Source organism: Kwoniella mangroviensis (assembly GCF_000507465.2).
Source record: "Kwoniella mangroviensis CBS 8507 chromosome 1 map unlocalized Ctg01, whole genome shotgun sequence".
Lineage (NCBI taxonomy): Eukaryota > Fungi > Basidiomycota > Tremellomycetes > Tremellales > Cryptococcaceae > Kwoniella > Kwoniella mangrovensis.
The window spans coordinates 12,308,411-12,335,209 of record NW_027062533.1 but is presented as its reverse complement, the minus strand read 5'-3'; the positions used below and the strand labels follow the sequence as shown (position 1 = coordinate 12,335,209).

General features: G+C 46.3%; 7 protein-coding genes across 7 annotated transcripts; 5 read left to right on the top strand and 2 right to left on the bottom strand.

The window, feature by feature from the left end:
* Window positions 1-309: 309 nt before the first annotated feature.
* On the top strand, window positions 310-4,610 carry I203_104667 (uncharacterized protein; the record flags this gene model as incomplete). Its single annotated transcript, XM_065517583.1, has 8 exons — window positions 310-555; window positions 606-2,851; window positions 2,908-3,035; window positions 3,096-3,317; window positions 3,390-3,624; window positions 3,698-3,953; window positions 4,026-4,246; window positions 4,379-4,610. The coding sequence occupies 8 exons, from the start codon at window positions 310-312 to the stop codon at window positions 4,608-4,610; spliced, it is 3,786 nt and encodes a 1,261-aa protein (XP_065374401.1).
* Window positions 4,611-4,892: 282 nt separating this feature from the next.
* Window positions 4,893-7,468, top strand: I203_104666 (uncharacterized protein; the record flags this gene model as incomplete). The annotated part of the gene is made up of 7 exons (XM_019143746.1): window positions 4,893-5,529; window positions 5,645-5,813; window positions 5,911-6,391; window positions 6,463-6,678; window positions 6,748-6,891; window positions 6,993-7,158; window positions 7,266-7,468. 7 exons carry the CDS (start codon window positions 4,893-4,895, stop codon window positions 7,466-7,468), a joined length of 2,016 nt encoding a protein of 671 aa, XP_019006795.1.
* A 494-nt stretch (window positions 7,469-7,962) lies between these two features.
* I203_104665 (uncharacterized protein) lies at window positions 7,963-12,918 on the bottom strand (the record flags this gene model as incomplete). The annotated part of the gene is made up of 13 exons (XM_065517582.1): window positions 7,963-8,151; window positions 8,218-8,289; window positions 8,349-8,421; window positions 8,488-9,858; window positions 9,909-10,000; window positions 10,053-11,620; window positions 11,675-11,917; window positions 11,975-12,262; window positions 12,319-12,381; window positions 12,431-12,574; window positions 12,627-12,718; window positions 12,768-12,796; window positions 12,850-12,918. The coding sequence occupies 13 exons, from the start codon at window positions 12,916-12,918 to the stop codon at window positions 7,963-7,965; spliced, it is 4,293 nt and encodes a 1,430-aa protein (XP_065374400.1).
* Window positions 12,919-13,813: 895 nt separating this feature from the next.
* I203_104664 (uncharacterized protein) lies at window positions 13,814-21,789 on the top strand (the record flags this gene model as incomplete). The annotated part of the gene is made up of 9 exons (XM_065517581.1): window positions 13,814-14,365; window positions 14,418-15,312; window positions 15,362-15,665; window positions 15,720-16,349; window positions 16,397-18,071; window positions 18,127-20,201; window positions 20,258-20,425; window positions 20,486-21,497; window positions 21,559-21,789. 9 exons carry the CDS (start codon window positions 13,814-13,816, stop codon window positions 21,787-21,789), a joined length of 7,542 nt encoding a protein of 2,513 aa, XP_065374399.1.
* A 391-nt stretch (window positions 21,790-22,180) lies between these two features.
* I203_104663 (uncharacterized protein) lies at window positions 22,181-23,759 on the top strand (the record flags this gene model as incomplete). The annotated part of the gene is made up of 7 exons (XM_019143749.1): window positions 22,181-22,406; window positions 22,484-22,653; window positions 22,845-22,909; window positions 23,005-23,075; window positions 23,160-23,411; window positions 23,500-23,662; window positions 23,723-23,759. 7 exons carry the CDS (start codon window positions 22,181-22,183, stop codon window positions 23,757-23,759), a joined length of 984 nt encoding a protein of 327 aa, XP_019006798.1.
* A 290-nt stretch (window positions 23,760-24,049) lies between these two features.
* I203_104662 (uncharacterized protein) lies at window positions 24,050-25,482 on the bottom strand (the record flags this gene model as incomplete). Its single annotated transcript, XM_065517580.1, has 4 exons — window positions 24,050-24,397; window positions 24,472-24,823; window positions 24,922-25,279; window positions 25,347-25,482. The coding sequence occupies 4 exons, from the start codon at window positions 25,480-25,482 to the stop codon at window positions 24,050-24,052; spliced, it is 1,194 nt and encodes a 397-aa protein (XP_065374398.1).
* A 350-nt stretch (window positions 25,483-25,832) lies between these two features.
* Window positions 25,833-26,667, top strand: I203_104661 (uncharacterized protein; the record flags this gene model as incomplete). The annotated part of the gene is made up of 3 exons (XM_019143751.2): window positions 25,833-26,397; window positions 26,490-26,558; window positions 26,627-26,667. The coding sequence occupies 3 exons, from the start codon at window positions 25,833-25,835 to the stop codon at window positions 26,665-26,667; spliced, it is 675 nt and encodes a 224-aa protein (XP_019006800.2).
* Window positions 26,668-26,799: the final 132 nt, after the last annotated feature.

Below are 26,799 nucleotides of genomic sequence, written 5' to 3'. Positions count from 1 at the left end.
CCCCTACTCACTCTGCAATAAACACAGCATCAACATCAACGCATAACTTACACCCCATGTAGCAGATAGCATATCCCACCGCAGCACACGTATTCTGACCAAGGAGCACTTGGCCTTACCTGTGGTACAAAGAGGCGTCATACGGGTTGTGGTCATACCTCCTTGTGCTTCACCCGCGTCATCGGTGTCAACTCTCAGAACAACCAGGACATCAACAAAGGTCGTCCCATCTTCTCATGTACACTTAAAACTCCCGACCGCGCTTCACCGGCATCAAGCCTGATAGCTTCTCTTGCCACCACCACTACCATGGAGGACACTTACTCACGGTCAAGAACATCCTCGATGGGTGAAGCAGGGGATGATGAGCAGCCCCGGAGCATCGCCTCGCTCAGATCAAGGTTTGAGAACCTAGCTGCCGCGAATAGTCCGACGGTGGTCAATGGCATGCAGAAGTCTTCTTCTGGTGGGAGAAATGGCTTCACACCGAAGAACAGCGTTGGTCTTGGGAAGTCGGCGAGCCTGGATGTAAACGGACAGAGCAGCGGTCTGAAGGTGAGCTGACTGTACAAAAATACCCTGACGCAGACTGACATTTTCAAAAGCCCGTCTCAATCTCTCGTCCCGCTTCCCCTCTCAGCTCGTCGCCTCCTCAGCCTCCCTTTGCCAAGTTACCTCCCACTGCACCACCTCCTAGGCCGACCACTCCAAAACCGGCTTTGCCATCAAGCACCATCAACGCATCTAATGAATCCGCTCTCGCACTTTCACAGACACTTGCCCCTTCGACCATTCAGCTTTCCCTTTCTCAGCCCGCCACCCCGCTAGCCTCACCTTCTCTGTCCGCTGGACCTATACCCACCTCTCCAAAACCCGCTCGCCGACCTGCACCGGCCGTACCAAGCAAACCCTCATCGGTTGTAGCGACGCCTACAGGATCGTCTGAAGGCTCGCAAGAAGAAGAACATATAGCTTCGGTCAAATCCCTTCGAGAGCGCTTCAACTTTGGTGCTAATGCGGAAGCATCGTCGTCTACTGCTTCGCTTCCTAGATCAGTATCTGCAGACGCTCCCAGACCAGCTGCTCCAGCGATGACTGCCAAGCAGATATCCTGTCCTACCATCAAACGCACTTCGACCGACGGGAAGACCGAGAGACCGATCGCTCTTTCGCCAGCCAACGAAAGAACGATCGAGCTTGCTGAATCTTCATTTACCAACGGGGACACACCTAATCACAGGCCCGCCCCAGCTCCACCGACCTCACGAACCTCTTCACCGGCTCCTCCAGCACCTAATAGAGCTCACAAACCTCCGCCTCGCAATACGTCAAGTCCGACACCTCCTCCTCCACGCGACATCTCCAATCCCGCCATACCTCAAGAGGCAACACCTGTCGCCGATAAGCCCACTCCACCTCAGCTCCCTCTACGTAGACCCACCATAGCCTCACCAGAATCCCTGGAACCCCTTCCAATTCCACCCCCTATCCCCGATAACAAACCCGCTCTTTCCCCTGCTATGATGGCAACGATGTCATCAACCAGTGATTCTGGTCCTGGACCTTCGCCACCTCGACTACCGGAACGCTCACGTGCAAGTACTCTGACCAAATCGGAGAATGAAACCCAGCCGCCACCGCCTCGACTACCCAGCAGGACTGCTACCCTTCCAGTGAACGGTATAGCCCCCCCACCTTCGCACCCTGCATCTCCCTCCAAAAGTAGGGAAAATACCAACGACCTGCCTCCGCCACCTCTGCGAAGTGCGCTCATAAACAGCGCCTCGATATCCTCGTCCCCTCCGCGCCGGCGAACCAACTCTGGGGATAAAGAGAAAGAGGAGAATTATTCTGAAGATGAAGATGATGAACCTGACGACTCCACACCTATATCTGGACTCTCAGCAGCAGCCAAGCGAATGTTAGAAGATTTCCCAGACTCTACAGAAGCCAATCGACGTACACCTAACTTCCGACCCGATCTGAAAATACGAGATTGTCATCATGTATCCGCGTTTGCGACATTTGGACGATACGTCTGTACAGGTGCTCATCATGTTAGAGTATACGATACACAACTTAGTGATCAGCCTATATCCATCGTAGACCTCAAAGAGACAGGTTTAGAACATAAGAGTAAAGAACCTAGAGTTACTGCGATGTGTTTTCGTCCCGGAGCTACTTTAGCTGAAGAAGGTAGATACCTATGGTGTGGGACTAAAGATGGTCATCTGTGGGAATTGGATATATCGACGGGTAATGTTAGTTCGACCAAGGCTTTTGCACATACCTCTTCGATCTCGCATATCTTCAGACATCGCAAGAACCTCATTACGTTGGATGAATCAGGTAAAATGCTCGTGTATGATGTGGGCGATTTAGAAGGTAAATCACCATCGTTAATAAGGACATTAAGGATAGGTGAAAAGTTTACTTTTGCCAAGATGATTTGTGGCAAATTGTGGACTTCTTCCGGACCCGCTGCACGATCTACCACTTCTGCAAGTACGTCAAAGGGACCGACTATAAGGATATACGATCCGTGCTCGGAAGGAAATATGCCGCCTGCAAAAGTAGCTTTTACAACTGAATGGACAGGTGCAGTGACCTCTGCAACGTATATACCACTAGAAGGAAATATAATTTATCTAGGACATGAAGGTGGTTTCGTATCTTCATGGGATATGCAAGAATACAATTGTATTCAAGTGTTGAAGATTTCTACTACGGATATATTGGCCCTGGAAGGTGTAGGTGATAGGTTGTGGGCGGGCAATAGGAAAGGTCAAATCAGCGTTTATGATGTGGATCAGAGACCTTGGTTGACTATCAATCAGTGGACAGGACATTTGTAAGTCTGGCTGAACTGCTTTGGGTAGTATTGTGTACTGATGAGACTGAAAATAGGGATAATCCCGTCCAAGCGCTGGTGGTCGATCCGTGGTCTATTGAGTACGCTGGTAGATACACTTGTTGGTCTTTCGCCAGGGACTGTATGAGAGCGTGGGACGGACTGTTATCTGTAGATTGGATTGGTGAGCTTTCTATCCATTCTTTATCACATCACGGGGCTTAGCTGATCAATGGAGGAACAGATAAACAACTATTGATACGACAAGCCGATTATTGCACTTATCGAGATATCAAGCTTTTGGTCTGTTCGTGGAATATCGATAGTGCCAAACCTACCGACTTGACTGGGTCGGAAGCGAATTCCAAATGGTTGGAAGAATGTCTGAACAGTGTGGACTTGCCTGAGATTATCGTTTTTGGTTTTCAAGAGGTCATCCCTTTGACTGATAAGAAGATAACTGCGAGTGAGTGCATTATCTCATTTAGTTAACACGATTTGTCTGAAGGAAGACTGATCACCCTCGGATTTCTTTCAGAAACCCTTCTATTTGGCGGAAAGAACAAGGATTCTTCGTCGGGGTCGGATAAAGTTTCCCACGCTTATCGACAATGGCTGGAGAAGCTTACTCAAGCTGTACGAATGAGTATGCCATCCGATACGCCCTACGTCAAAATACACTCGGAGAATTTAGTAGGGTTATTTACCTGTATTTTCGTCAAGAGTAGTGAGAAAGATAGACTGAGAAATCTGGATATAACCACTGTCAAACGGTGAGGGATTTCGTCCTTACAAGCTGAATGTCGTCAGAGAATGGTACTGATAGCTAGTTTGATACTTTGTTAGAGGTATTGGAGGAATATACGGAAACAAGGGAGCGATCGTTTCTCGAATCGTTATGGATGATACCTCGCTGTGTTTCATCAATGTTCATCTTGCTGCTGGACAATCTCAGAAATCAGCTAGGAATGCGGATTTAGCTGCGATTATGGAAGATAAGGCCATTTTCCCTGCCTCAAATGAGGAGATACCGTTTGTTCATGGTGGAAATGGAACGGGTATATTGGATCATGAATTGGTGGTGCTCAACGGTGATCTGAATGTGAGTGATTCATTCTTGGTAGCTCAAAAGTTAGTGAATGGCTGGCTTCAGTTACTGATGAGCTTGGAGTAGTACCGTATCGACCAACGTCGTGAAAATGTCATATCATCCATTGCAGCTGGTGAATTACCGTACCTACTAGAACACGATCAACTACGTAAAGAGATGAGAAGTAATCATGCGTTCAGATTAAGAAGTTTCGAAGAGGCACCTATCACTTTCCCACCTACTTATAAGTATAATCCGGGGACTCATGATTATGATTCGAGTGAGAAGAGGCGTATACCTGCTTGGTGAGTGATTTTGATCTCGATCTGTTTCCAAATATATCGTCATATACGTGTGCGAGAATCAAAAATACACGTCAGATGAGAGTAATCATTATCATAACAAAGTATATAAGCTAATCTACGATTATCGCGCAGGTGTGATCGAATTCTATATCGAAAATCCCCACATATCAGAAATCTCAATTATAGACGATACGAACCTACCGTATCTGATCATCGACCTATCTCAGGCGGGTATCAGATAACCCTTAAGGCGGTGGATACGCTGAAAGAGATGGATGTGAGAAGGGAATTGGCTGGGGAATGGGCAAAGAAGGAAAAAGGCATGTTGATGATGATGGCGGATAAATTTGATTCTTACACCTAGAATAAGCTTTCACGATATATTGTAGCTTTAGCATCTTAAGCACCGGTTTCATGTCTTCATTATTGATACAGTGGACTGGACACCTTTGATGAGGGAATGCACAAAAGAGTGAAATATGAGATTGACTTTACCAGCCACAGGATGGATCCAAGTGGAGGGAGGTGAATCATCCTCAATCTCGTCGTCATGTTCCAATTTATATTCACATCGATATCTCACTTTCATATTCGTGCGAATCATTTTCAATCATACCATAGCTACCATAGGAGATCATAAGTAGATATGACAGATCAACTAGGTAGGGATATCCGACATCTCTCACTCGGGCCGACATACACCCCCAACAGCAACGGTAATGGTAGACCTAGAGATTCGACTATAGCTAGTGCAGGTGACGCAGCGGATATATTCGATTTGTACGGGAGTGAAGATGTCAATGACCAAGATCCAAAGGAAAGTTGGAGATCCTCCAATAGTGTGAACGGACTGAGAGATTCGACTATTGGAGTAGCGTATGGAAGTCCATCTAAATCTCCTCAGAACCAAAGAGATTCAGAAGTTAGTTGGTCAGGACCTATGACACTCTTAGGATCTAATGATGAGAGTAATGGGGAAAGGAGATGGAGCGATAATCCTGATATATCAATTACGGATGTCACACCTACCACTACGAAGAAAGATAGTATGATATCGTCAACCTCTTCTCGACAATACCAACACAACGAACAAGATACCTCTAGACTCAGTCCACAAAGACCGAAACGTTCCAATGGGACGACAAGTAATCATACGAGTATGAGTGCCAGTACGGATACTAGTATTAGTGTTAGTGAGATGGAGAATAGAAGTACGAATAGCGTTGCTGGTTCAAGTCAGTATCCTGGTGAAGAGGATGATGCGTATATGATTAGGACTACTTGTGAGTAATCAATCACAACTCAATTGATCCTTCTCCACGTTTTGTAGGTATACGGACACAGTTCCCATATCAGATGAAAGGTAAGGAATGAGCTGATCATGCCTTCTACGTACAGACGCCAGACTAGAGAAAGAAGGTGTACATGGAGATGGATGGGATCAAGGTATCGAACGTACTCGTGGAGGGCCATCTGTTGGATCAGGTAAACGAGCGACCGTCTATCCAGCTACTAAATCTGGTGATATTGGTGAACAGGAGAGACAATTTCTGGCAAGCTTAGATCGGTAGGTAGTATCTTCTTTCTGGCCCGGCCCATCTGACCTGTGTATAATCCAATCCAAAGAAAAATGATGGATAATTGATTCGATCTCCATACGACAGGTACGGCTTTGTAAATGAACCTCATCGTAATCGATCTGAGACCCGAGTCGCCCTGATACCCACATCTCCTCTAAATAAAATACCCAAATTACCTTCCACCTCGCCATTGGCTGGTAAACCACCTGTGGAACCGAACAATTCGTTCAACCCAAGTGATGGAGGAGGCTTATCCCCTCGGATACCCCCAGCCAATTCCAATGGCAATGCGAACGAAGAGGAACGAACGAAACGAAGGGAATTTGAAAGAGTTGATAAATGGGGTAAAATGATGAGTATCAAACAACGGGATCCAGGTGGGAATATATCTGAATGGAGTTGGTCAGCCGGAATCGATAAGGGAAAAATAAGGAAGAGGGTGTATAAGGGAATTCCGGATAGATGGAGGATGGCAGCTTGGTGGACGCTCACTAGGGATCAGAGGGATTTGAAAGGGAAGGGAAAAGACAGAAGGGATAGTGAAGAGATCGAAAATGACTATAAGGTATGTTCCATGTCCTTGACCATGATACGAAGAAAAGGACTTAATGACTGGAATAAATATGTTTGTCGCAGAACACCCTTGACCTCCCTTCCACGTTTGACGTCCAGATAGACCTCGACGTACCGAGGACGATCTCGGGCCATACGATGTTTGTCACTCGTTATGGAGCTGGTCAGAGGAATCTATGGCACGTTTTACATTGTTTTAGTCAAGTTTGTGAGACTTGCGGATACGTCCAAGGGATGGGTCCAATAGCAGCTACTTTGTTATGTTATTTCGATCCGGCGGTGAGCACAAAGATCCTCCTCGCTGTATCATGAATTATCAACTGATATTCATGAGCAACCGTGAATTAGCGCGCATACACATTGTTAGTTCGCTTACACGATATATATGGAATGCACGATATCTTCCAACCTGGTTTCCCAGGATTGCTAGAAGCGTTCTACGTACAGGAGAGATTGATGGAATGGTTGATGCCTGATTTATATCAATCTTTCGTGAGTTATCTATATCATCAAGCCCGACCTGAAAACAATAGATCCAATATATCTTGATGAGTGTAGTTGTTTTGCTAATTTTGATTTTTGGTGGTGGGCAGCAACGTAATATGATATCTTCTTCTTCATGGGGTACCAAATGGTATATCACCTTATTTGTCAATACTATACCATTCTCTCAGCAATTGAGATTATGGGATGCACTTTGGCTAGATGGAAGGGATGTGATGATCATTACTAGTTTAGCTATCTTATGGGCTTTCAGAGGTATGTGAAGTCCCAATACAAGTCCAGATATATATATATATACTGCACTTTGTTCAATTTTGGAGCTATGAGCTAATTTGATTTGCTCGTTGTGTTTCATCGTATAGACCTCTTATCATCCCCTAAAGCGACATTCGAATCGATCCTTTCGCTCTTATCATCCTATTTCGTAGCTGAGGATGAAGATGCCCTCATGCGCTGGATACGGAAAGTCATTGGTCAACCCGAAATCAAGAATAAAATGTCAATTTGGAGAGAGGTATGGAAAACTTTGGTCGAACAAGGTAAGAGTGGGACTGCGTTGTTGTAGTCGATCAACTTCACTTGGAAGTTCTCTTAACATCTTCTATTCTGAGTTCGAGCAAAAACCCTAGCTCTTCAATCATTTTGTTGTTTGTATATACGCGTACATTGCATCCATGATTGATTTCTTGTCTTCTTGGTTGAAATCTTGATGTTTCATTCTTTATGCTCAAATGTCGCCATTTCATATAACATTCCATTTCATGCTCGCTTCTTTACTACTCATATGCATCATGCCATACCCGATAGCTTGATGGCAGATTTTCCTGTAATACAATAAAATGGTATTGCCCTCGCTTGGCACTTGTTAATGTCTGAATTGACATCATTCGAGTACAATGTGCCTATGTACATTTTCTGCATGAGTTCTTCCTAAGAATCTATATATACGGGAAGAGAGGGAAATATACCGAATCAAAAACCTAAACTGAGAACGATGAAAGAGATGAAAATGAAATGTAAATATCGCATCATACTATACCCTAAAAGGTTCATTATAGTCTATTGAGCAACAGCAAAAGCTACAACAGACGTATCAGAGTGACTCAAAGAAACTTTGATCTTCTTGTTACCACCTGCTGCCAAGGCGTCTCCAGAGAGTTTCACCTCTGGTCCTGAGGATGTCGAAACTATCTCGATTTCTTTGAGTGAAGCACCTGCTCCTTTCGATGGCACTGAGAGTGCTTTGAACTAAAACCACCACAACATCAGCACGACATATTTCGGAAGTACTACGTAGTAAGGATAAAAACTTACAACTGCCTCTTTGGCTGCCCATCGTCCGGCGAAGGAAGCTGTTGGATCAGGTGCAGAAGTACAGTATTTGATCTATATTTCACATGTCAGCTGAGATCAATCCCGACAAAAAAGAGGATTTAGCAGCTCACCTCTTCATCGGTAAAGTTTCTTTGTCTGAATGTCTCAGAGGTAGGAACGTTAGAGATCAATTCGGTATCAACTCTATAAAAGACGACAATCATATCAGCTGTGATATTAATGTAGTATACCACGTAACGAGGCACTCACCCTACACCCTTAACATCGTTAGATTGGGCGAAAAGAGCTTTGAGAGTCTCGGCATTCTGAGGGTTGAGAGGTACAGCCGAAGGCAATTTCCCTTGGAAGGAGAAAGAGTTGTTCTTTGATGGACCAGCTCGAGCGAGAGGGTTCAACAATACACCACCTTCCAATTCAGCCGAGTATGGAGGAGCATCCTTGATCTGTACCAAGTTGTTGTTGACCAACGCTTGTGACATTCTAGAGTATGCTGATAATTCCCTCTCTGATCTTCGCTTCTTGTATTCTTCCAAATCGTGAGGTTGTAAAGATGCGTACAAGTATCTGGGATGTACGATGGCAACTTGGCCACCTACTTGTCCAAAACCGAACGAAGTCAATAGACCACATTCTAATCTGACATGTTGAATGGGTTTAGATGGGTAGAACAAGTGAGGGAAAGCTCGTAATTCTTCAGAGATATTATCGGCATTGTGGTTACCAGGTACCAAAGCTGAGTTGAGGGTTTGGATCATACCGTTGAACATCCAAGCGGCAGCACCACCCTTAGGATGACCTGTCAAACTCTTCTGAGCAATAACGGGAACGGCATTACCAGGTGTTCGGCCGAGTTGTTCGAATTGTAAATTGTATACACCAGATTCGTTCTTGTCGTTGGCCTTGGTGGAAGTACCGTGACATGAGATAGCACCAACTGAATCCGCATCAAGACCCCATACAGCTAATGCACGTCTCAAAGGAGCGATGTTGGGATGAGATCCCTCCAGCATTCCGAATGTAGCCAAAGCGTCTTTCTCCTGTCTTCTAGCTTCGTCGTCGATGAAGTTGACCCGGGATTGGAACCAGGAATCGTTGTCTTTGGCATCTTTTCGGGTTTCAAGCTCCGTTCGCAACAGCTCGTGCTCGTTCTCAAGCCATTGAGAGATCTGTCTTCTTCGAAAGGTGAGTTGTCGAGATCGGTATTTGATGTCGAGGAGGGGGAGGGGTTCTTTAGGAGTGACTTCTCGAGCGGTGGCAAGGATACCTCGACCAGGAGCAGGGATAGATCGACCAGCTTTGTCGGTGTGAGTGGAGGTGTAAGCGACGATACCTTGTATAGAGGCACCCATCTCAAGAGCGGTCTTTGCAGACATCATGATGTGAACACCACAACCTTGAGATTCCATGAAACCGGCTCTGGTGGAGGTCATAGGTCGAGAGAACTCATTAGGTTCTCTACCCATAGCAAATTCGGTCTCGGCGTTGGAAGTAGCTTTCATGTTGGCGAATTCGAATGAACCTTCTTCAGAGAAGTCATCGAAACCACCAGCAATCATGACCTTGGCTTTACCGCTGAGAATGGAGTCGCAGGCGATCTCGACGGATTGAAGCGCGGTAGCACTATATTTGCCGTCAGCTGAGATGCAAACATTTACACTCAAGTGACTTACCAAGCACCAACGGGGATCTTGACGGGACCGGAGGAAGAAAGCAAGAGCAAGTTGACCCAACCGGCGACAGTGTTGATGAAACTGATTGTCAGCTAGGTTCAATTTGGAGATGACTCACGTTTCTTGGAGAATATCCTTCTGTACGTCTTTCTCTTCTCGTCGATCCTTGAACATCGCAGACATGGAGTGCATACCACCCATACCTGAACCAAGAGCGGTACCGACTTCTGTTGGATGTACGAATTTGTAAAGCTCATAAGGATCTGATACACCAGATGCGACCAAAGCTTCCATGACACAGACCAAAGCCCAGAGAGCAGTTCGGTCGGTTTGGCCAGCGATATCTTCAGGAATACCGAATCTTCTAGCATCCCAACCGGTAGGCAATTGACCAGCGACAAGTCGGTCGAATTTGACAGCTTTAGGTAAAAAGACTCTGGCACCCTTCTTGAACTTGACGAACCATTCTCCAGATTCTTGGGCCCAGACATCGACTCTGTCACCTTGTTCTCGCTTGAATCGTTGAGCGTCTTCAGCGGAGATCTCAAGAGGTTCGAGATCGTGGTTGAGCTCGATTTCTTGGTGGAAAGATTTCCTGTTGGGGTCGTAACCGAAGAAGAGATCGGGTTCGATAAGTCGGATACCAGCGTGTTCGATAATGTCTTTTTCATATTTGGATTTAACGTCTTTGTCGTCTACGGGATCACTTGATTTGGCATCAACCCATCCGACGTAAGTCTGACCATTCTTGAGTTTACCATCAAAGTGTTTGATGTATCCCATCATCCAAGCTAATTCGATGCAACCTTCAATGGTAAGTTCTCCTTTAGCTTCCATCTCCCATCTGGTTCGTGAAGAACCCCAAGGACCAAGTTCGGCGAAGCCGGTACAGACGATGACTTTGTCGAGATCAATAAGACCTTGGAGGTGGTTGAGTTCAGCGAGAATGTCAGGTGAATCGATCTTGGGGAAATCGAAGTTGAAGTTGGCTCGAGGAGCGATGGCGACTTTTTGGTGGAGTCGCTCAGCGTCACCTCCGTTGATGACCTTGAAGTCCGCGGCGTTGTCAACGGTGATAGCTTTTCTGAGATCGGCAACTTTGTTGAGATCAAGTCGGATAGAAGTCATGACTTCGGCGAGACCAGCAACTCGGTCCATACCACCATTGAGATCGGCCCAGATGGGTTCGATTTGACTGACGTCGAACAGGAGAGGGTGCATCAAACCAAGAATGTTGAAAGCCATTTCCTTGGCTGAAAAAGTTCTAACACCAAGCTTCTCCAAGCCTTCAGCGACAAAGTTGGTAGCGGACATGAGACCAGTACCTCGAGTCCAACCGATGACAGCACCAGCGATACACAAGTATTCACCCCATGATTCAGCTGACCATCTGTTGAAGAGAGTTTCGAGAGATATCTTGGATTCAGCGTAGAGACCATCGTTACCAAAGATACCGTGGTTGGGGGACAGGGGGAGAACAACTTGAGTAGGTCGAGTCACGAATTGTCTGGCGGCTTTCTTCACCTTGACAGCACCCATAAGTCGGAGTAAGTTGGTCAACATGAGTCGATGAGCAAGTTCCGACTTGTCATCGATACCGTCGATTTCTCTACCGTTCTCAGGCAAGGCGGCGAAGGGAATGATGTAGTCGAGATCGATTTGGAGAGTGGAGTAAATGTAGTCTACAAGAGCTTCAACATCCTGTTTGGAGGCTACACATAGGGTCAGTACGGCAATTGACAGCAGATGTAGATAAGACTACTCACCTCCGTTGAATGGCACAACAATAAGTTTGGATCCTTTAGAACCAATCTCGTGGAAGATGTTCTTGTAGTAATCTACAGCAGCTCTACTGTATCGAGAAGTGGTGACGATACAAGTACAACCACCCGAAAGTAATCCCTTAAGAATCTCAACACCAATAGATCCTTTACCTACACCGGTAAGAAGAGCAGCTTTCTTCGCAAAGGTGACACCGGAGGTAGCGATCTCCGTGAGCACGTCGAAGTCTGGTCATACGGGTTAGCTCCACCCTGTATGATAAGGGAAGAACTGCGATAGCTTACAAATATTGGTGAGCTTTTGTGAATAAGCGAAGCTTGTACCAGTCTTTCTCTTAAGATGTAAGAAGGGTAAATGAGCTTCTTCAACCTCTGTCCTGTCTTCCACATTTGGTCTCAAGAAGGATGACGAAGATCTTCTCTGTTTGGCACCTTTGGTCCTAGCGACAGCAGGGTTCTCCACGACAGCGTCTTTACCTAACGACTTGATGACTTCACCGTACATCGATTTGATGGCGGCTTTCTGAGCAGGGGTGATGGATGGTTGAGAGCTGACAAGTTCCCAAAGTTTATCTACAGTATAGAGTTAGGCTTTGAAACAGTTTGGCAGTGGATGAATGGTTACTCACCGATATCGGATTGAACCTTGTCAAGGTTTACAGCCGGTTCAACTTCACCTCCGGATGCCATTTCTGTTCGATATCAGCTGCGTTCGTATATTCATAATTCATTGTCACTCACCCTTAACATAACTCTCAAGCTTCCTAACGTTGTGTCTTGAGATTTCAGAATATACGATATCACCTTTAGCGGATACTTCGGTATGGGGAGCGGTAGGAAGAGCGACATCTCGGTATACAGGGGGTTTGTCGACGACCTCTTGACCTGAGAGTAAAATTAGCTATGACCCTGCTATAGTGAGATGATTGTCACTCACAGTTCTCCAACAGAATCTGACCGAACTTCTTTACTTTCTCATAATTGGGACCTTTGGTTTGGTCAACATTGTCGATGTGGTATTTCATGTATCTAAGATGATATCAGCTGAGTCTGAGAGCGAGCTGACGAGATGACTCACTCGATGAGGTTAGGGTCCGCTCGGTTCATCTACAGTATGTCATCAGCATTCATGGTATTACACTCATTGAGACTCAACTCACGATAGCGATACATCTTGACGTGAGCTCACGTCGAGCTGTACTTTCTTGATCCAAACCTGCAGCGGCCATGATGTTGGCTTGATGAGTGGTTGAGTTGGAAGAGAGGGAAAAGCAGCAGCAAGAAAAGGCCAACGAAGGTCTTTGCTGTGTGATCGGATACTAGGAGTACGGGCAGGGATTAAGGTGATGAGCTGATGATGAAATGATAGCTGAGATGATGATCAAGTTGTTGTTCTTGCACGGTGCTACCACGGTGCTACAAGTGGATGAATATTTCCAAAAGACACCTAGCTCACTTGTAAACGTAGAATGGGGAATCTGACAGTTGGGGATAATAACCACGTGGCAGCTTACCAAGGTAGATCGGATTTGCCCTGAAAAACAGAACGATTTCACTGATTACGATAACCGGGTTTCACCAAACCTTGATTCACCGAACATGAATCAGAACGACACCTCTCATCGACGTGGAAGGTATTTCAGTTGGGGTACAGCTCTTGCATTCACTTGGGATGGGGACACAGAGGATGCCACGGTCGAGTAGAATGTCCAAGACGGACATCGACAACCCCATGCATTCACGATGGTGATTCATCATCACATCGCTCCCCCCAAAGATTAGACAAGGGATGATTTGTATTTTTCAGTGATTGATTTGTATTTACTGATCGGTTATCTTCGGCGTAAAAGATAACGGTGGTCAAAGCTGATCAGACCCTGACTGCCACGTGGCTGCTGATGTGTTTTGGGGAATTGTAATGGGGATCAGGTTGACATAGTTCCAAAATAATCTTTGGGTGCTGGATCACGGTGCATGGTGCATAGTGGACCTCTACGTTTACCTAAAACCAATTTGGGATATCGACTTGATCTTCTCCGACATTCTCTCATCTCTACTCTTCCCATCCAAGCTCCCTTTCTGTACCATTAACACGAGTTTGAGCAGCTCAGCAAACCGCCCAACATGGCGTCCCTTTTCAGCAGCTCTACTCCTGTCCGACCCCTCGTTCTTCACTCGTCCTCAACCCGTGTCTCCATCCTCGTCCCTGCCTCTCCATTATCAGCTTGGGTCACCTCTGAAGTCCTCGCTCAGCAATTCCACGACTCGAGGATAGGTCAAGATGAGGAACCTGCTCCTGTAGTCGATGAAGAAGATGATACTCCTAAACAACCATCTCAAGAACCTCAGGTCAAACTCCTCGCTAGGTTCCTCTCTTTCGCTGCCGACAAAGTCAACGCAGACCAAGATTCATCAGAACTCGCACAAGTGCTTCTTGCCGCCTACAACAGATTCAACGAACTCTTCTTGTCATCTGTCAACGTACACTCCCTTGTGCAAACTTTCGAGCCAGACTCACGAGCCGAAGTACTCAAAGCTTACTTCAAGGCTTTTGCAACCGCCAAGGAATCGCTTGGTGACAAGGTCAAAGTAGCTCATTCATCAGCGTTGCTTGAAGCTACTAAGAATGGTTCAGCTGAGCTTTACGCTCTTTTCGGAGGTCAAGGTGTGAACGAGGTGAGTAATCGAATTTGTCAGACTGCTAATCCCGCGCTGACGAGATGTTCAGCACTACTTCAACGAGCTTCAATTGCTTTACGACACTTACACACCCTTCGTCAAACCCCTTCTCTCTCAAATCACCTCTCTCCTTCTCGACCTCGGTGAGAAAGCGGATGCAGATGGATACACCTACTATTCTCAAGGTCTTGATCTCATCTCATGGCTTGACGGTACCTCACCTCGACCAACGGTTGATTACCTCGCCTCCATCCCTCTTTCGCTCCCTCTTATTGGTGTCGCTCAGCTCGCTCAATACGTCGTATCATGTCGAGTCACCGACCTCACTCCCGCTGAGATGAGGAGTAGTTTTAAGGGTGCTACAGGTCACTCCCAAGGCGTCATCTCAGCCGTTGCCATCGCCTCATCCGATTCATGGCAATCACTCAACGGAAACATCCTCAAAGCTGTCAAGCACCTCTTCTACGTTGGTCTTAGAGGTCAAGAAGGTTTCCCCTTACTTTCACTCGAACCTCAAATCGTTGCGGATTCAGTAGCCAACAACGAAGGAGTGCCTACACCCATGCTTTCCATCAATGGTTTGTCATTGAAACCCCTCGAGGGTCACATCAAGAAGGTCAACAGCCACCTTCCATCCAACTCGCAAATCGGTATCTCGTTGTACAACGGTCCTACCAACTTTGTCGCTACTGGACCTGCTAAGGCACTATACGGTCTCGCCACTGCTCTTCGAAAAGTCATGGCCCCTCCTGGATTAGACCAGAGCAAGATTCCCTTCTCTAAGAGAAAGGCCGTATTCAACATCCGATTCTTACCTGTCAATGTGCCTTACCACAGCTCATACCTTACGGGTGCCACTGAGAAGCTTGTTCAGGAAGATCTGAATGGACAGGAATTATGGAGTACATCGGATTTGGCTATTGCTATCTACCATACTGAAGACGGTGAGCTTCAATAACTGGTCGATCGAATTTCCCTGCTGACCCCTGATAGGAACTGATCTTCGACAACTCGAGTCTTCCCTTACTGCTTCCCTTTCTGACCAAATCTTCGTCAAGCACATCCACTGGATCAAAGCTACCAGCTTCCCGCCAACCGCCACTCACGCTGTCGACTTTGGACCTGGTGGAAACTCTGGTATCGGACCATTGACCGGTAGATCTATCGAAGGACGAGGTGTCAGAATTGTGGTAGTCGGTGAGAAAGGCCGAGCAGCTGCTGAGCTTTATGACGCCAGCAAGATCAGAAGAGAACCTGTTTGGGCTAAGGAATGGTCACCTAAGCTCGTCAAGACTCTGTGAGTACTATATCCCTCTTATGCGACATCTGCTGACGACTTGGACTCTACTAGTGACGGTAAAATTCACATTGATACTCCCTTCTCCCGACTCCTCGGTAAACCACCCATCATGGTCGCTGGTATGACTCCTTCTACCGTTGGTGCTTCCCTCGTATCCGCGACCCTCAATGCTGGATACCACATCGAACTCGCTGGTGGTGGTCACTACAACCCCACTGCACTCCGAAACAAAGTCGCTGAGATCCAGCGACGAACTCAACCTGGTGTCGGTATCACTCTCAATGCCTTGTACATCAACCAAAGGCAATTCTCCTTCCAATTCCCTCTTTGGCAAGAGATGCGACGAGAAGGTTTACCCATCGAAGGTTTCTGTGTCGCTGCTGGTATCCCATCTTCCGAGAAAGCCACTGAAATCATCACTGCTCTCAAAGCTGCTGGTATCAAGCACATCTCTTTCAAACCTGGCTCAGTCGAAGGTGTAAGACAAGTTGTCAACATCGCTGCAGCCAACCCAGACTACCCAATCATCATGCAGTGGACCGGTGGTCGAGCAGGTGGTCACCACTCTTGTGAAGACTTCCACCAACCTATCATCGCTACCTACGCATCCATCAGACAGAACCCTAATATTTCTTTGATTGCTGGTTCTGGTTTCGGTGGTGCCGATGATGTATGGCCTTAGTGAGTAGTTTTCCTCTCTCCCGAGGACCCGCTGACCCCTGCAATAGTATTTCCGGAGAATGGTCTGTCAAGATGTTCAATCTTCAACCCATGCCCTTCGACGGTGTCCTCTATGGATCCCGAGTCATGGTTGCCAAGGAAGCTGATACCAGTCCTTCCGTCAAACAACTCATCGTTGATGCTCCTGGTGTTGAGGATGCTGCTTGGGAAGGTACTTATGATAAACCTACCGGTGGTATCCTCACTGTTCGATCCGAACTTGGTGAACCTATCCACAAGATTGCCACCCGAGGTGTCAAGTTATGGAGAGAATTCGATGATACCGTATTCGCTCAACCTCGAGAGAAACGAGCCGCATGGCTCGAGAACAAGAAGGACTATGTCATTGAACGACTTAACAAGGACTTCAACAAACCATGGTTCGGTCAAAAGGCTGACGGCACTGTCGTTTCCGATCTTGGCAAGATGACTTACGAAGAGATCACCCAACGAATGGTCAGACTTATGTACGTTTCTAAGCAAGATCGATGGGTAGATATCTCCCTCAGGAATTTAGTTGGTGACTGGCTTAGAAGAGTCGAAGAGCGATTCGCTGGTGTTGATGGTATCAGAACCAAGGAATCACTCATCCAGTCGTTCTCTTCCCTCGACAAACCCACTGCCACCATCGACAACTTCTTCAACACCTACCCACGAGCTAAATCTCAACTCGTTGCCGCTGAAGACAAAGCTTACTTCCTCGCTATTTGTCAACGTCCTGGTCAGAAACCCGTACCATTCATCCCTATCCTCGATAACACCTTCGAAGTATGGTTCAAGAAGGATTCTCTCTGGGCTGCTGAAGATATCGATGCGGTCTTTGACCAAGATCCTCAACGAGTGTGTATCCTCCAAGGTCCTATGGCCGTCAAACACTCCACCGTGGCCGATGAACCTATCAAAGATCTGCTCGGTAACATCGAAGGTCTCCTCGCCAAGAAGATCCTTGACCAATACTACGGTGGTGACGAATCTCAGGTCCCTGCTATCGATTACATCGGTGCCGTAGCTGGTAAACCTAAATCTGGTCTTGCCGCTGAAACCAGATCTGAAGGTATCCGAACCCTCAAACTCGGCAAATCTGTTCCTTCCGTTGATGATTGGATCGAAGTTGTTGCTGGTCCTGAAGTATCCTGGCTCCGTGCCGCCTTGACCTCGGTCAACGTTGTTCAAGGTTCCGGTTACATCAGCAACCCCTTCAGAAGAATCTTCACTCCTCGACCCAATCAAACTGTTGAGATCAAGTCTACTAACGGACAAGTATCTTCCGTCACTCTTTACGGTTCTGCCAGATCTTTCGGTCCTCACCCATCTGACTTCAAAGCTGTCGAACTCTCATTCAACTCTTCTACCAATGATCTTACCCTCGTCTTGAACGAGGAACGACGAGGCGCTGTGGTACCACTCCACTTCGCATTCAAGTACAAACCTGACATGGGTTACGCTCCTATTCACGAAATTGTTGATGGTCGAAACAAGAAGATCAAGGACTTCTACTGGAGATTGTGGTTCGGTGACAACGAGACTCTCCCTGAGCTTGCTCTTGACACCACTTTCACCGGTGAAGAAGTTACTGTCGACGCTCAAGCTGTCCAAAGATTCTGTGATGTTGTCGGCAACCAAGGAGAGTCTTTCAAGTCTGCTAGAAACGACAAAATCTCCGCTCCAATGGACTTTGCTATCGTGCTCGGTTGGCAGGTGAGTCTAACATGCATAGAATGTTGCTAATCTCCCATAGTCCATCATGAAAGCTATCTTCCCCTCAGACATCGACGGTGACTTGCTCAAACTCGTCCACCTTTCTAACGGCTTCCGAATGATCGAGGGTGTCGCTCCTATCAAAGCTGGCGATGCTTGTACCGCCGAAGCCAGAGTCGTTTCCGTCTCCAACAGCGACAGTGGTAAAACCGTCAAAGTCAAGGGTTACGTTCTCAGACAAGGTGAACCTGTCATCGAAGTTACCTCTTCATTCTTGTACCGGGGTAAATTTGCCGACTACCAAAACACCTTCGAGACTATCGATGAGTCTGACTACGTTGTGGAATTAACCAAACCCACTTCTGTCGGTGTCCTCCAAGCTAAACCTTGGTTCGAGTGGGATGATGATTCAAAACCTCTTGAAGCCGGTACCACCCTCACTTTTAAGACCAAGTCGGAGCTTAGATACAGAGACAAGACCTCTTTCGCCGCTGTCAAGGTCACCGGTGCCGCCTTGGTACGAAGCAGCACCAAAGCTCTCGTTCAAGTCGCTACCATCGACTACGAAGCTCACAACTTGCACGGTAACCCTGTCATCGAATACCTCAAACGACACGGTACAGCAGTCGGTCAACCAACGCCTCTTGAGAGTGGTTACTCGCTCATCACTGATCGAGCCACCGCCGTCTTCACCACTCCAGCCACCAACGAGCCATACTCCAAGATCTCCGGTGATTTCAACCCCATCCACGTCAACCCATACTTCTCGGATCTGGCATCTCTCCCCGGAACTATCACCCATGGTATGTGGTCTAGTGCCGCTACTCGAAAATACATCGAGTCCGTCGTTGCCGATAACCACCCTGAACGAGTCATCTCTTACGAAGTTGGCTTTGTTGGTATGGTTCTTCCTGGTGATGAGATCCAAATCAAACTCACTCACATCGCCATGCGAGATGGTAAGAAGGTCGTCAAGGTTGAAGCTTTCAATCAACGAGGTGAAAAGGTTATCGACGGTACTTCCGAAGTCCTCCAACCTCCTACCGCCTACGTCTTCACCGGTCAAGGTTCTCAAGAAGTTGGTATGGGTATGGAACTATACAACAACTCCCCTGTCGCCAAAGCCGTTTGGGATGCTGCCGACGCTCACTTGACTTCTACCTACGGTTTCTCCATTGTTGACATTGTCAAGAGCAACCCCAAAGAGCTCACCATCCACTTTGGTGGTATCAAAGGTCAAGCTATCCGACAACGATACATGGATCTCACTTACGATACAATCGATGAGAAAGGTCAAGTCAAGACACTCCCTCTTTTCGCCGATATCGATCTCTACACTACCTCCTACACCTTCTCTCACCCTCAAGGTTTACTCTTCGCCACTCAATACACCCAAATCGCTTTGGTCGTTACTGAAAAAGCCGCTTTCGACGATATGAAGGCCAAAGGCCTCATCGACACCAACGCTGCCTTCGCTGGTCACTCTTTGGGTGAATACTCTGCTCTTGCGGCTATTGCCGACGTCCTTCCCATCTCGTCCCTCGCCGATGTCGTGTTCTTCCGAGGTATCACCATGCAACGTGCTGTCCAGCGTGATGCCGAGGGTAAATCTCAATACGCCATGATGGCTGCCAACCCTTCAAGAGTCGGTAAGACATTCAACGAAATGGCTTTAAGAGAGATCGTTGATACTATCAGCAAACAAAAGGATATCTTACTTCAGATCGTCAACTTGAACGTGGCCAACCAACAATACGTTTGTGCTGGTGAACTTCGAGCTTTGGCAACTTTGACCAACGTTCTTAACATGCTCAAAATCCAGAAGATTGACCTTGAGAAGTTATCCACTATGATCTCCGAAGAGGAGCTGAGAGAGAAACTTGCTGAGATCATTGATGGATGTTGGGATATGATGATTGAAAAGGAGAAGAAGGACGGTTCTGTGATCCTCGATAGAGGTTTCGCGACTATTCCATTACCTGGTATCGATGTACCTTTCCACTCTCGATACCTCTGGCCGGGAGTATTGTCGTTCAGGAATTACTTGGTCAAGAAGATTGATCCTTCTCAACTCAATCCTGATAGATTGGTTGGCAAATATATCCCTAACTTGATGTGAGTACTCTTGGTCTCAAATTTCCGCCAACATGCCATGCTGACTACTCGTATAGCGCCGAGACATTCGAAGTTTCCAAGGCATACGTACAGAAGATCTTCGACCAAACGGCTTCTCCTCGAATGGAAGCCGTTCTTAAGAACTGGGAGAAAGACGCTTGGGATTCTGCTGCTCAAAGGCAGAAACTGGCTTACAACATCCTGACTGAATGTCTTGCTTATCAGTGAGTAGATAGTTTGATTTGGTCGATAGGCATATGCTGACCTGTCAACCTTGTTTACAGATTCGCTTCACCCGTACGATGGATCGAGACCCAGGATATCCTTTTCACCACTGCCAAATTCGAGCGATTCATCGAAGTCGGTCCAAGTCCCGTTCTCGCTGGTATGGCCACTCGAACGCTCAAGGCCAAATATGAGGCTCAAGACGGCGCCATTTCGCTCCAGCGACAGATCCTGTGTCACGCCAAGAACCAAAAGGAGGTATATTACGCCTTCGAAGATGAAGCTGTCGAAGAAGCTGCTCCAGCTGCTGCTTCCACACCCGCTCCTACCGCCGCTCCAGCAGCTGCTCCTGTTGCCGTTGCTGCTCCCGTTGCTGCCCCTGCTGGTGGTCCCGCTGCCGCCGTTGAAGATGTCCCACCTAAGGCTGTTGACACCGTTCGAGTCATTGTCGCTCAGAAACTCAAGAAGCAAGCCGGTGAAATCCCTCTCAGCAAATCCCTCAAAGAACTCTCCGGTGGTAAATCAACACTTCAGAACGAGATTCTCGGTGACTTGCAAGTTGAATTCGCCTCGGCGCCAGAGAAGGGAGAGGACTTGCCGCTTGATGAACTTGGTGCTGCTTTGAGTGTCGGATACTCCGCATTGGGTAAACACGCCATGGCCTTGACCAACCGAATGGTGGCTGCTAAATTCCCTGGTGGATTCAACATTTCTGCTGCTCGAGCTCACATGAACAAACAATGGGGTTTGGGACCATTACGAACCGACTCGGCGCTGTTCTTCGGTATCCTCAGTGAACCTGCTAAGAGATTAGGATCAGAGGGTGAAGCCAAGCAGTTCCTCGATACCCTCGCTCAGAGTTATGCTTCGTATAGTGGTATCTCCCTCTCGTCGGGTGCTGCTGCTGGAGGTGCCGGTGGTGCGGCTGGTGGAGGAGCTGTGATGAACTCTGAAGAATTCGATGCGTTCGTATTGAAACAGGAGGAACACGCTCAAAGGGAGATTGAACTTTTGTCGAGATACTTGGGTAAAGATCAGAGAGAAGGTGAAAAGAAGGCTGATGTGGCTAAGGTAAGTTGAGTGTACTTGAAAAAATATAGAATATGTACTGATTTGTTGTCATATGTGATAGGCAACTGCTGAAGAACTTCAAGCTAAACTTGACGCTATCAAACTTGAACATGGTGATGCCTACCTCGATGGAATCTCACCTGTATTCTCTGCTCTCAAGGCTCGAACGTTTGATTCATCCTGGAATTGGGTACGACAGTCCTCCATCCAATTGTTCTACGATATCATTCATGGTGAATTGGATCCTTCGACGGTATTTGATAGTGAACCCAGATATAGGCCTGCTACGTAGTCAGGTTACACAATAGATTTGGATATTGGTTTTGGTCTTTTGATTAGTTATTTGTCGCATAGATTTTTTTCTTTTCTGCTCTCTCTGTAATAAAGTATTTCATTTCTCTCTTTTCGTCTGGTCGTCTAGGATATATGGATATATCCTTAGAGGTACGATATACATGCCAAAATCAAGTTAAAAAGTAATTAACAAAAACATGCATCTCGGTAACGATACGATCCTCTTCGTGCAGTAACTTAACTTGCCACTACTGTAGCTGGAATCAATCACATCGTATCATAGCCACGCGTCGTTCGTCGTACGTCACAGTGATGACTGAATTTACATTTCGTCCTTATTGCTTTCATCATCCTCTCAACACAAGTAACACATCGACAGATTCGGTACCATGAGCACACCAATAGATTCAATCCCACCTGCAGATGCCAGCGAAGCCTCTGCTTCGAGTTCAGCTTCCGCTCTTCAAGCCAATGGTCTAGCTGATCAACCTCAGCCATCAACGTCGACACTTACTCCTGCTCCTGCCTCTGGTGCTGAAGAAATAAATATGGAAGAAGATGGAGGTATCAAAGTCTATAAACCTATATCAGAGTCCACCACACCAACATCTAAGAGTATGCTTTCTCTTCCCCCAACGTAATGTCAGACGGTGGTTAGCTTACATTAATATGTTATGGGATTTACTGTCTAGCCGAACCTGACGAATCCTTTTTCGAACCTACCCTTGCGGACGTACAATCCCACCATTCTTCCGTGCTTGCTAGGAACAAACGTTTGAACGAGGCTCCGCTCTTGACGGCCAAGTATAGAGAGGCGGAGAAGGCTGAGAGGGAGAAGTTGAAGAAGGATAGATGGCCTAATGTGAGTGTTGAGCGGTAATACCAACTAAAAGATACGGGAACAGTGTAAGACGTTGGACGCTTTCATGACCTAGAGAGTGGAAGAAAGAAGTAGGCAGTATGCGATCGCTAGGAGATGTGCGAATGGGATCTGTCAATCATAGGAAAGAGCTGACGGGTGAATTCGCTCTGATCTTGGTGTGATCGTCACAGACTACGATTAGAATTAAATTCTCTGATGGGACTATTATACAAAACATATTCCCAAGTGATTCGCCGTGAGTGAATCATATTCAAGCTCAAAGGAGAATCACCTGTGTGGTGCAGGTTGTGAAAACCCCTCAGCTGACGATGATCATCCTTATCCTAACAGTATACAACCTGTCTACGAATTCATTCGAACGGCTTTGATAGAAGAGGTAATAAGTGAACCATTCATACTTTGTGAGTGTATAAGCTTCACTTATCGTTCAACTTATCCATACATCAACGCTTATATCTGATGATGATTACTTATACGTATATCAGACCAACCACCCCGAACTAAATATCCTGAATATCCCATCCCAATCCCATCCTCTTCCACCCAATCCAAATCCAAGTCAAAACCAACTTATGCCAAATCATCCATAATCACTCCAGCAAATTACGGTCCGGTGAAAGGCGGGACATTACAAGGTTTGCAAGGTGGTACGGGAGGTAAAGAGACGTTGTATGAATTGGGATTGGTACCGCAGAGTGTATTGTTGGTAAGGTGGGAAGATGATGAGGCTATGAATGGTGAGTTGTATCGTTGGACAAAAGATGGAAATGTCAAATGCTGATCATACTCATGTGGTTTTACTCTTCATCTCTTGAATGTTCGCAGCAAGCTCTTACCCTGCTCCCATTCAAGGTCACTTGAAAGCAAAATCACAACCCCTTCCACCGTCTGTTCCCAGATCAGACTCGAATTCGACAAATCAGCAGAAAGGTACTATACCAGGACCGGGACAAGCATCAGCAGGACCAGGTGAGAAGAAAATACCAAAGTGAGTTGGATCGTCTTGTCGGTCGCTGTGATGGTCGGCTGATAAGCATTTGGACATTAGGTGGTTACAGAAAGGTCTTCTTAAGAAGAAGACTTGATTCGATACTAACAACCTCGAGTCAGGCATGACGTACATATTGAAGAAAATGTAGTTATCTGAGATGATGGACGGAGAGGTAGACGCATTGATAGAATCGTTGTAATAGTATCATGCATATGAGAACATACGTTCATGGGAACTGTACAACATGGAAAATAACCAAGATCTCGATTTCATCCATTCCCGTCCATCTGTCAAACGTGAACTTCTGTCTAATGGTAAATTCACGAAGAGGTATCTGGAAGAGAGATTGATCAGCTTGAAACCCTTCCAATCATAACATTTCAATTACGATTGAAACAACAGCTCACAATAGAAGTAGTCATCCACCAGTGGTAGATAACCCTCGACCAAATCACCCACAAGCCCTACGATAGGTATCTTCTCCACCAGCCTCGTCAAACCCAGTACCTTTGGTCGGGTGAATCCCAACCACATTGGACCGGTTAAGAATGCCCTGGCTAGCAGCTTCCTATCTTGGCTGGAGTTATGGGTCATACCGAGATTTGAGGTTTTATGAGAAGGACGCAAGACCCTAGCGAGTAGGAGGAGACGGAGTGTGGATAGATAAGGGATATATGAGCGGGAGAGGGTGGGTAGAGAGAGGGGTTTGTACGCTGAAGCATTGGATTGGCGCTGAATGCAATTATAAGCAGAAATTTTAGTATTAGCCAGATAATAGTGACAGTGATAATGTTAAGAGAACTTACAGAACTCCTCGTAAGTAATAATACATGCATCAACCCTACCGAACTCCATATGATTTCCGAGATGTATTCTTTCCCTTTGAGCTCTTTGATTAGGTTGAGCGGATGGGTCTTATGAGATTCCGGGAGATTATCGATCATAGGGTATAGATGATCTTTCAATGGTGCGTAGGGTGTAAGCAACTGTGTTAGGGGGGCTGCTTTTATCTTGCTGGTTGATTGATCTTCATCCGATGATGAAGAAGAGGATAGAATTTCGGAAGGTAGAGAGGAAGGATCGATTTCTCGTTGAGGGATAGGAGAAGATAGGACGGGTCTTTTGGTAATTTTCAGAATGGTCAGGCGGAGGAATGTTCTATAGCATTTTAGAGAGATGATCAGCTTCAGCGATACTCTTCACCACAGAAGTGTAGCATATCCAATCGGGTATGGCACGAGTTACGTTTCACTGACTTGATTAGCTCGATGAACAATACAACCCTCCATCTAAATCTATCTCCACCTTTCTTCTTCGCAATCATCTCCACCACCAACTCCAGATACCCGATCGTACTCAATGCTTTGCCGGCTCTTTTGTAGGTTGTGGATCGCTTTGTCCAATATCGTGTGTATCGAGTATGTTCAGATTCAGCAGGAAGTAAAGGTGATATCCTTCCTACCGTACTACTATTTCTACTGATACCTGTGCGATTCGAATCAGGGAGCTTTGACTGATCTATAAATGGATGAGGTGGTAAAGACAATTCGCGAGGGATATGAGAATGAAGGATTTGATCGTGATAATTCGATACTAAGCCTAACAAGGCGTATACTACATACACATTAGGATATCTATCAGCTCTAGCTATTCACTGACAACAGAATGAGATGTAGCTTACACCCCTCTGAAGCTAGTTCAGCATCTTCGAATCGACCTGGTAAGAACCACGTTATGTTGCCCAGACCGGATTCGATGGTTTGGACGGTGGAGAGGTTGGACAGGAGGAGGGAGTGATACGCTGTCAAAGGAGACATCGTGTTGGCTTCTCCTCTCTGCGCTAAAGCCAGATGGATATATCCGTTATCGTGATGTGGATCTCGAGTGAGCTGCTGAGCGAGTCTTGCTGCGTATGTACTCGCTGTTGAGAGGTTGTGAGGCAAGTGGGATTGACAGAGACGACACGAAGAGAGATACAGCAGTGAAGTGATGTAGGGTGAATAGCTGACAGATGTTCGGTGATTTGATATACCCGGCGCACAGACTCGTAACTACGTATCAGTCATCTGAAAATTTCAAGATAATCTTGATATCAACTTTTTAATCTCTATTTCATAACAATATCAAACATACGAGCATACATCACTATACAAGACTATTGACCAAAATGGGCAAGAGATCATCATCCTCTGTTATACCTGCTCCCGCTTCAAGCTCGAAGAAAGCCGTTAAATCCACTCAGCAGCAGAAGAACCAATCAACATCAAACTCAACTTCGATAGATGATATCTTTGCTGCTCCGAAGAAGCGCAAAGCGGAAGAGCCATTAAAAGAGGACAAAAAGAAAGATAAGAAGAAGGACATAATAAAGTCGAAATCAGGTACGAGTGAACCTGAACAGAAGAAGAAGAAGAAGAAGGAATTGGTGAAAGAGAAGAACGATAAACCAACTAAGAGATCTAAAGTGATAGACGAAGAGTCTGAAGATTCTGTTGATTTTGATGATGAAGATTTTGAGGAGTTTGAAGATTCGGATGATTTCGAGGAGGAAGATGAGGAGAGACCCCCACAAAGAAAAGTAGAAGAGATAATTGATCCTTCTTCACTCGCTGAGATACGTAAGAAGATAGAAGCTGCCAAAGCTACATCGTCGAAGGGTGGTAAGAAGATAAAGTCGAATAAGGATAGGGAGGATGATGCGTTGTTCGCTGATTCGAGAGGTACAGGGACTGGTAAGTGCTTATTTCTCGTGTATGATTTCTCTAAGATGGACTTGGATGTACTGGAGTGACTGCTGACTTATCTGGATTTATCAATACGATAGGACGTAAAACGGAAGAAGGTTATGTGATTTACAAGGAAGTTGATTTACAGATCGACCCTACTGCTGGAGGTGGGTGTGCACTTCTCACTTCAGTGTTAGATGTCATGGAAGTTAGCTAAACTTCGTTTGGGTAACAGGTACCCCCTTGTGTCCATTCGATTGTGATTGTTGCTTCTAAATCTCGATCAATCATCGTAATCATCATTAATCGCATATTGCTAGATATACTACGTGTGTTGTAAATCATACATCCAAGAAGACTACATATGACCCATATCCAACATCACGATGCAACGTAATATAATTCGTG